Below are 11,012 nucleotides of genomic sequence, written 5' to 3'. Positions count from 1 at the left end.
TAACGTATCTTACGAATTTATATTATAGATAATTGTACTTTTATCCATTATCTTAAAAAATTGACATATACATTGAAATTAGTAGGATAACTATTTGGTGAATTTTATTTTGAAATTTCAGCTATATATCAAATTCCCTATAAAAGAGCTCATACATTTAAGCATAAGCTCCACACAATATTCTTTATCCCACTAAGCATAAACATCTTTTTCTTCTACAAAGATGAGAACTTTAGTGTTCGTAGTTCTTTTTCAAGTTGTCTTTCAAATCATATTCCTACCATCAAGTCAATGTGCCAGACTACGTCCCAATGATGACAATTTAATTGAGCAAACATGCAAGCAAACACCAAACTACAATCTTTGCATCTCTTCCCTTAAATCAGACCCTAAAAGTGCCACAGCAGATGTTGCAGGGCTAGCTCTCATAATGGTTAATGTACTAAACACCACGACAACTCAAACTCTAATCCACATCAATAGCCTTCTTCTTCAGAGCCCAAGAAACGAGGTTAAGGAAGCATTACTCTCTTGTGTTGAAGATTACAAGACTGGTGTTTTAACTGCTGATATTCCAGTGTCCATTGAAGCTTTAACTAAGGGTAATCCAAAGTTTGCTGATCAAGGTACACAGGATGCTGCCAATGAGAGCAATTCTTGTGAAGAAGGTTTCTCAGGCAATTCACCGCTGACCGTCGAGAACACAAATATAAACAATGTCGCAAGAGTGGCTAATGCCATTGTCAAGCTATTGCTTTAAGTAGCTTTTATGCATTTCTCTATCTTTACTTTCAAATTTGAGAGAATAAGTATAATTACAAAACTCTTTATCTTTAAATAAGGTGATTGGTTGTTGTTGTTGTTACTGATGTTTTTTATAAATTTGATAGCAACATTAGCCAACAGCCCAACGTTGTTAATTCCATTCTAGTGGGCATTCCAATTTGTCCTTTGAAGCATAATATTTTGTACAAGTCTATTTCGACATACTATTTGAGTCAAACAGTAAAATTTCAATAAAATTATATAAAACTAGTTGTGAAAATAAAGCCGGAAGCGTCTAGTCATGAAAACTGTTCAATCAAAACCTCCCGATTGCCTCCTTTAAACTGATCCTTTCACCCAAAATAGCATCATTTTGGTAACTTCAGAATATTTTATAAATAAAACTATTATCATTTAAAATTTTGAAAAGAAAAAAAAAAAAATCCTCAAAGCTCTTTATCTCTCTCACATCTCTGATCTCTCAGTCTCATGCCCAGCCATGGCCGAGATTCATGAGCTCCCCCACCATTGCTAGCAGCGGCTATCGCTGAGGCCACCACCCATAACATTCAGCGTTGATCGATGTGGTCTCCAATGGCCACCTCACCACCCTCAAACTCACCCCACTCCCACCGCCTGTTACATTCATTCGTCCATAACAACAACAACAACAACAGTGGGCTCAGTCAAACAGAGAAGGAATGAACGCTGATGTTGCTATTACTTAATCTAAAGAGAGAGAGAGAGAGAGTGTAGGCTCAGTCAAATAGTGGTCTCTTTAAAAGTCCGGGTTGTCAAGTTCAAATTTTTGTGGTTTTGAGGTTGATTTTTTTTTGTTTTTTTGGGTGGTTTTGAGCTCTATGTCTGTTGGTTTCATTTTTCTGTTCTTCCCTTAATTTGTTCTAAAAAAAATTGTTTTGTTTTTATATATTGATTGAATTTGTGTAGGAATATTTTGTAAGTTCCGATGAATCTGTGTATAGATTGGTTGGCAGCAGATGTTTTGATTTTTTTTCGGTTTTTTTTTTTGGGTGTGTGTGTAAATATTCAATTTTCTCATGATTACGTTTAGGCAAAGATTAACGAAGAATCTTATGATCCAAGTGCTGTCAAGTATCAACTATCAAATGTGGGGTGCTAACCAATGATTGTTTGCTGCACATTAGAGAACATATTTCCCTTTCCTTTTTGAATAGCTAAGGATTAGAGAACATATAGTTTTTGACCCTCTAAACCACAAAAAAAAACCTCATGAGGTTGGATCATGTGTTTTTGGCTAGAGCTTATAAACTCGATTTTTAGTTTTTATGTATAGTTTTTTAAAATTTCATTTCTTCAAAAAATAAGTATATTTTAACACACACACACAAAAGAGTCTTATAATGGTATTTCAATCTGTTTGGCAACAACTTTTAGCTTTTAATTTTAATATGTAACTTTTTAAACTCTCACTTTTTTCAAAGTAGTATATTTTAGCATATTTTCAATAAAAAGATAGATAAACTATTGGCGTAAATGCACCTTTAGTCTCTAAATTTTGCATCTTTTTCATTTGGTCCCTACATTTTCATTTCACCACTTTTAGTCTCTAAATCAATTAACGCGTTCTATTTTGGTCATTACCGTTACTCACTTAACATAAATTGTTGATATGGCAAACGGAATGCACTGTTGGCACATTAAATGTTGACGTAACTAATAAAATAATATTAAAAATACCATATCAGCATAAAATAATGATTAAAAAAAGACACATAAGCATCCACATCAACTTTTGATTTTGAAAATTAATTTATCTATTTTAACAAAATAAAAAATGAAAAAAAAAAATTAGAACCTAAAATACATGAATTGAGATTTGCCATCCTCTTCATCAAAAAGATAGAAGAGCAAAAACCCAAAAAAAATCATACAAACCTAGAAAATCAAACATAAGAACACAAGAAAATCAAACCCAGAAAAATCATAAATGAATATTGTACATACAAAATCAATCCATTTATGTATATATACACAAACCAAATTATCCAAAACAAAATCAATCCACATATACATATGCAAACCCAACTCAACCATACCAACACAAAGCAAAATTAAAATTAACATAAGAACACAAACCCAAATTTTCTAGGATTTTCTTACCCTTTCTTGTCAACCAAACACATACACAAACTAATCTCCAACAAGAACACCAAAACATCTTAAACCTAGCAATCAACGATCAACAAATCCACCTCATGACCCACTCCAACAACAAACCCACCCTTCGACCTACCATCGGACCCAACCAACCATTGCTTCACAACCATCGACCACCACCACCGATTTTTGTTTCACAACTACCACCACACTGATCTCAACCTCTCTCTAAACCTAAATCAAAACTATGGAAGGTTGTGGAGAGGGGAGGAAATAAGGAAGGGCGAGCAGAAAGGGGAATCGGGGAGGGAGAGACACTGGTCTGAGACAGAGTGACCCACCGAGAGAGAAATACATCGATCTAAGCCACACAGTGATAGCAAAGCATTGATCTGAGCAAGGAGCTTGAGGCATTTGGGTTTGGGTTTGGTTTTGAGCAAAATCAAGAGATAAAGAGACTGAGTTAGTTAGAGAAAGAAAAAAAAGAACCACAACCAGTTGTGGTGGTGGCGGTGGGGATGAGCAAGGAGGTAGAGCTTGAAACTTTTGGCCATGAACATGTTTTGGAAGAGAGAGATCTCCATTTTTTGGAAGAGAGAGAGGAAGCTTGGAGAATGTTTTAGAAGGGTTAGGGGAACTAGTTTTTGATAAGGAAGTTTTGGGTTGAAGTTTTTTCTTGGTTTGTGTTAATGTGATTGAATATTTTGGTTTTGTGTTCTTTCTTGTTCATGTTTAAGATGAGACCAGATTTGAATTCATGTGTATTTTAGGTTCTAATTTTGTTTTTTTCATTTTTTATTTTGTTAAAATAGATAAATTAATTTTCAAAATCAAAAGTTGATGTGGATGCTTATGTGTCTTTTTTAATCATTATTTTATGTTGACATGACATTTTTAATATTATTTTATTGACCATGTCAGCATTTAATGTGCCAACAGTGCACTCTGTTTACCACATCAGCAATTTCTATTAAGTGAGTAATGGTAAGGAGCAAAGTGGAACGCATTAATTGATTTAGGAACTAAAAATGATGAAATAAAAATGTAGGGATAAAGATGTAAAATATAAGGACTAAAAGTATTTACGCCTAAATTATTTCCAAATGGATATTTCTTCTTGCTAGAGTTACTTTTAAGCAAAAAGTAGTAGATTGCTTTGAGCCTTTGACCTTTGAAGATGGGAATGTTTTCGTTCAATTTTTTATGGGGTTAAGCCCATTCCGTGATGCAGCGAAAGCATGGGTGGTGAACCCACGTCGAAAAGCAGAGAAGATGTGGGCCATGAGCCCGTCCCGTGAATTGGAGAGGTTATCGGCTATAAACCCAATCTGAAAATACAAGGATTCTTGGAAATACAGCTCAATTCGTGTAATAGTATTAAACTTGGGCCTTTTGGGCTTTAAACAGGTTTAACCCATTATTTCATACTTCATAGTATAAGATAATATTAACGTGGCATGAGTTGCCAAGAAAAGTGTGCCACGTGGCATAAATAAGGTCTCTAAACCCACTATTACCAATCAAAAGAAATTTGAATCCAGTGTTATAGTTGTTGCACCATGCAATTGAAATTTTAATGTGAGAGAATAATTGGAAAGGTAAAATATATATTTATTTATTTATGATCCGAGGACTGAGATTAAAGGCAGACTTTTTAACTTTTTATCTCAATCCTTGGAAGGCAATTGCACAGTATAACAAACCTAATTATTACATCGAATCTTAATCCCAATCAAAATAACCAATACAAGATATGATTAGGGATGGAGCCAAGTGGGGGCCCAAAGGGGCACGAGCTCCTTGACCTTTAGGGGGAAAAATAGGTATATTCTCTATAATTTTATATATTGGCTCCCTCCTCTACAAGTTTACATTGCACTATAAGAGAAATTGTATCCATTGTAAAATTGCATAAGGACCCAAATTTGCTCAATCAATCCCAAAATACACTCACATCAGTTTACATATATATATATATATATATATTATTATGAAAAAATACATTTGTGCTAAAGTAACTATGCAAATAAATATGTTAGTAATTCTTTAGATTTAGGGTTGTGGCTTTTGGTTGAGGAAGAGAGAGATATGATTTGAGATAATAATAAATTGATAAGGAAATAATATTATAATGAAATGTAGTGTAAAATATAAAATCTAATGTGGGGTGTTTTGAAAAGTAAGTATGTAAAATATAAAAAGTAGGTTCTTATGTTAAAATAGACATAAATTTTTGCACGAACTAATGCGAATACCCTAATGTAATAAGAAATAATGGTGTTTTGTATCTTTATTTTTGTTAGTGGACGATTGCATTATAATGTATTACCAAAAAAAAAAAAAAAATTTGTGCTTTTGTTTTTGTTGATAGTTTGTTAATATTAAATGGATACTTATTTGGAGTTTCGTGATTTTTTTTTTTTTTTTTTTTTTTTTTTTTTTTATACTCCTACCCCTCTAACTCAAAATCATGACTTTATCCTAGATGTGATACTACGATATCATAGACATTTGTATTTAAATTTAAGCAAGCATCAAAACAACATGTAGTATTTTCTTGTATTAATATTTATTAGCTATCACTGAGTTTACACCATAACAAGTTTCCAATAAATCTTGGATATGTTGAGTTTTTATTTTATTTTATTTGTTTGAAAACTATATCACATGTACAAGACTGAGCAAGAAATGCTCAAGGCGAGACCAAAGTTCAAATTTTTGGCAACATTTTCCAAAATACAAAGCATAACACAAATATAAACAAAAGAGGTAAGGAATAGAAAGGTGACACAGAGCAAAACTTGGAAAATCATTTGCTCCTGTATGCTATTCGATCCTTATTTATATATATATTGTACTAGTGTTGATTTCATCATATGGATACTTAAGTCAACACACCTCTTTCAGTTGACAATAAGCTCTGGTTTTTTTAAGGGACTTTCAGGGTTAGAAACTTAGAATTGTTGTTGCGAAACCAAGTTAAATTATAAACTTTGAAATATTAGGATTAGTCCTTTCACAGTAGCTAATATATTTATTTTCTCATGATATGACACGATTATGATTTCGATAGTATCCTTAACAAGCCAATTACATTATAACCACTAACACATATCAATTTTACGGTAAACATGTTATCTCTCTCATAACAAAATGTATTTAGATGACATATACAACATTATAAAAAGTTCAAACAACTATAATTTAACATTGAAAATGTTAACAGATGTCCCTAAAGGCATTGATTTAGGAATTAAGATATATTTTAGAAACTTTTAATGGGAAAAAGAAAAAAAAAATGACAGATTTTTATATTTTCTATTAAAATAGTATCAAAATTTTTCTAAAATAGTATATTAACAATTATCTTAAGAGCATTGGTTAATATGATCCATTTAAAATTAGAAATAAGAAAGAATCCTTTTATTGGGTTTATCAAATTTCCTATAAAAGAGATCAAACCACAAAATCTTTACTACCCCACTTTTAGAATAAGCACCACCTTCAATCTTTCAATTTTCTATTCCATCAACTTTTTCTTATGCAGAGATGAGAACTTTGGCACTCATATTTGTGTTCATGTTGTCCTTCAAACCATATTTCTACCGCCAAACCTATGTGCCAAACCAACAAATAATAACAATTTGATTGAGCAAACATGCAAGAAAACATCCTGCTGCGGTAATGTAAAGCACAAGAATATAGGTTTAACAATAAGTTAAAACTGAAACAAAAGAGTTTCAGAAATTAATATATATATATATATATATATATAAAAGGATTAAAAAGTTAAAAGCGAGAAATTTATATAAACTTAACAGCAATAGAAATATTGATATTGACAATAAGAAAATAGTTTACAAGGTTGAATTTTCCATAATTCCATTGAATTAAAAGGGCGTCAAGTTAATTTGAAGCATCAAAACAACATATGGTATTTTATCGTATTAATATTTATGATATAAAAAAAATGTCAGATTTTCGAAGAAGTTTGAATTTTTTTTTTTTTTAAGGAAAAAGTTTACATACCCTTGTTAAAATATTTATAAGAAAAACAAAAGAAAAACATATAGTATTTTCTCATATTAGTACTTAATAATTATCACTGAGTATAATATTTTATTATTAATTAATAGTGTAAACTCAATTTTTTCATAACAAATTTTATAATATTTTTAAAGTGGTCAATTAGATATTCTAAATTCAATTATTTATGAAATTGAAAAGAAGAAAAAAAGGAATATATATATAAATATATATTACAAAACAAAAATGAAAAACTTTTTTATATATGTTGGGAAAAAGTCAATGAGTTATATCTGTTGGGAAATAGTAGATATTAAAAGAAAAAAAATTAGACATTAAAACTTTGAATAAGTGTTTGTATCGTTTTTTTTTTTTTTTTTAATATGAAAAGGGGAAATTCTATCGAATTTATAAAAATGAAAGGGAGAAATTTAAAAAGTCAAGTTTAAATGAGTGTTTGTATCATTTTTTATTTATTTATTAATATGAAGAGGGGCAATTCTATTGAATTTATTAAAAATAAAGGGGAGAAATTTAAAAAGTCAAGAGTTTCACCCCTTAGACAAAGCAAATATTCAATTCATATTCAAATTAGTATAACAAATTCAAGTAGTGTTTTTTCTTCTTCTTCTTCTTTTTTTTCTTTTATGAACATAGGCGTGCAAAACTTCTCGAGTACTTGACTATTCCCTCAAACATGGGTGAGGCTAGGGGCTTAAGGGGGACAATTCCTAACACCATTAGCCTTTGTTTGCTATACATTGTCAATTTTGGGTTAAACTTTCGACAGAATTAGGTGCCCATTTAGTAGGACCTTTCTTGAATGTAAGATTGGTTATATTTTACTGATCCTACTTACAATCTTGAAAAATGCATGAAGCATAATCTTAGTCATCTTACTAAAATAGCCCAACTTTAGGGAGCAAAATTAAAAGACCCCAAACTTTAAAGGTGTATTTTTCACTTTAGTCTTTCTCATATATAGTAAAACCATTGACTACATTTTTTTACCCCATCACAAATCAATGAATTTTACTATGAATGAAATTATTAATTATGATAAACTATAAATCTTTAATCATGTTCGCGGACATATTATTATGTTTGAGCATAGCTTGTTTAATAGTCAAGCTTAAATTTGGTTTGATTTTAGTTTATTTGTTAAACAAATGAACATAAATAAGAGAAAATACATAGTTTTTCTTCCTAGTTACAATTAAAAGGCAAAGTAAAAGAAATATATAGGAATTACCTAATCTATGTCTTGGGTTGTGTCAAGTTCGAATTGATAATTTTTTTCAATTCGTCTGACCCAAAGTAACCCACCATTTGTTTGAGTTTATTTAATTGTTGTATTTTAAATTTTAAGTTTGATTTATTTTTGTATATTTGAGAATTAATTTTGATGAATTTAGAAATTTGGAATATATTTAGGCATATCATGTGAATTGTAATAATATATATATATTGAAAAAAGAGTGCTTAAATAGTTGATGAAAGTCCAAACTCTTACAAGAGATTAACCATATATAAGTATAACTAAGGGTGTTCGCGGTGCGATGCGGTATTGAGCCATTTTTAGTATTTCACTTTGTTGTGCAGTTTAGTCAAAACCATAACCGCACCGCATCTCATTTTTGTAATCACATGTGCGATGCAGTTTAGAATTTAGCCAGAACCATAACTGCACCGCACCTCGTTTTTGCTATCACATGTGCGATGCGGTGTATAAGATGCAGTTTGAAGCCGATATATTTTTCAATTTTGGGCTTTTCCTACCCATCCCAAAACTAATTTTTCCCTTTGTTTTGGGCCAAATTTTAAACTATTGAGCTAGTTTTTCTTTATTTTGGGCTAAATTTCCTATTCAATTGTTAGGGATATTAAAAATTTTTTTTGAAAACTAGGATTATTAAACTATTAATCATATATTTAATATTAAAAAAATAAATATATTAATATATAGAGAGAGTGTGGTGTAGTGCAGTTTTCTTATTGTAAAACCACAAACTACATTGCACCATGTAGTGCGGTGCACTGTTACTTGCAGTGCGGTACAGTTATACCATTTTTCGTGTGATTTTGGTGTGATTTTTGCAGTTTGTGCAGTTTAGTAAACACCCCTAAGTATAACCCCTCGACCCAATCCAACCAAAGCCATATATGTTTATAAGAGATTAAATATATAAGTTTCTTTTGAAAAACATTTTTTACTATGGCACTAATTTTATCCATGTAATCTTAATTTTTTTTAGATATTTTTTTTCTTTTAATGTTCCATCTCATGAGTATTTGATTTTAGGGGTCCAATTATTTCTTTTTTTAAAAGTTCCTTTTTGGAGGCTAAAGCATAATAATAATAATAATAATAATAATTTAATTTAAAAAAAAAAAAAACTAGGTTCCACCCAGATGTTGTAGCCATATAAGAGAGGGGAAAAAAAAAATCAAAAGATAAAGATGAATGGAGAAACCATAGGATGGGGTGGAGATAAAAAGATGGTAAAAATGGTTGAAAGGTATTTAAGTAAAAGTAGGTCATATTTGTTGTTTCTCTGCCTCTAACAAGCATCATTAAGTGCATAACCAGCAGGTTGGCTATCTCTAAATTTTGGAGAGAAAAACTACTGTTCACTCAAAAAACACCTCCAACAAGGCAACAACCTCTCTAACTCCAATTTTTTTTTTTTTTTAGATTTGCTACAGTAGCTCTCCAGGTCTAGAGAGCACTGTAGCAGTCACTGTAGCATATCTAAAGAATATTTCCCCTTAAAATAATACTGGTTGAATTAAAAAAAGACTTTTTTCTCTTTCCTCCATTTCTGTTTCTTCTACACTCCCTCTCTCTCTTGCGTCTCTTTAGAAAAAACTCTCTTTGCTTCTCATCAAAAAACAATGGTGAAGCACAAAATTGATGGAGCTCTCAATCAAAAAACAAACTCAAATCACAATTTTAAAACTAATCAAATTAGAAACAAAAAGAAAAAAGAAAAAAAAAGAGCAAAGTTGACCCATCTGAGCCTCGGTGGGAGGAGGACATGTAGTGGTGCTTCTTGAATCCTTTGGAGTATACGTAGTGCTAGAGAAGAAAAGACAAAAAGAAAAGTGAAGATTGAAGATAGAGCTCCAAACGAAGTGCTAGAGACGAAAAGGAGAAGAAAAGAAAAAAGAAAAGTGAAGATAAGAGGATAGAGCTCCAGACAAAGTGTTTTAGATAAAAAGGAAAAAAAGTAAAGTGTAGATAGAGATAAGGGAAAGGTCTGGAGGAGGAAAAAAAAAAAAAAAAAAAGAAGATAAGGGAAAAATAAAATAAAGAATAAGGAATTAAAATTGAAAAATACTATTACAATATTTTCACAATAAATCTTAAGTGGTGGGTTGTTATTAACTAATACTGATGAAAAAAATATATTTAAGTAATGTGTTCAAATTAAAATTAGTAATAACTTATCACATATGATTTATTGTGAAAATATTGTAAAATGTTAAGAATATAGTACTTCTCATTAAAATTAGATGAATGAAAGAATATTGAAAAATAAATATTAAAGAAAGAATGAAGAAATAATATTTAAATGGGATAGAGAAAAAGATTGAGAGTCTGTTGGAAAATGTATTTTAAAAAGTAAGTAGGTAAAAGGTAAAATGAACTGTTCACTCTCTAAACAGACAAAAATTTGAAGAGATTGCTGGTGATACTCTAAGTTGGTGGTGTTTTTCTTGATTTTCCGATTAAAGTAGGGCTATTTTAGTAAAATCTTGCTGACTTAATGGGTGTTGTGCAGCACCCGTTAACAAAAGCCATAAAACAATAATAACAAACAAAAAAAGCATCATGAATTCAGGATACATTTTACACATGGAAAGGAGTTAAAGTTTATTGGAACAAAGATATAATGTATCTTATGAATTTATGTTATAGATAATTCTATTTTATTAATATTGTTTACCTTTTTAATAGGTCATTTAGTTGTAATTGTATCAATACAATAATAGTAAAAATTGTCATATACATGGAAATTAATTAGTTAGGATAACTATTTGGTGACATTTATTTTGAAATTTCAGTTATATATCAAATT

The 11,012-nt window shown here is 30.4% G+C and overlaps 1 protein-coding gene across 1 annotated transcript; it reads left to right on the top strand.

Moving 5' to 3' along the window:
* Positions 1-223: 223 nt before the first annotated feature.
* Positions 224-760, top strand: LOC115949850 (cell wall / vacuolar inhibitor of fructosidase 1-like). Its single transcript, XM_031067119.1, has one exon. It carries the CDS (start codon positions 224-226, stop codon positions 758-760), a length of 537 nt encoding a protein of 178 aa, XP_030922979.1.
* The last annotated feature ends 10,252 nt before the right edge of the window (positions 761-11,012 follow it).

The sequence above is a fragment of the Quercus lobata genome, chromosome 6 (assembly GCF_001633185.2).
Source record: "Quercus lobata isolate SW786 chromosome 6, ValleyOak3.0 Primary Assembly, whole genome shotgun sequence".
Classification (NCBI taxonomy): domain Eukaryota; kingdom Viridiplantae; phylum Streptophyta; class Magnoliopsida; order Fagales; family Fagaceae; genus Quercus; species Quercus lobata.
The sequence above is the reverse complement of the archived record's forward strand: the minus strand, read 5'-3'. Positions and strand labels throughout refer to the sequence as shown.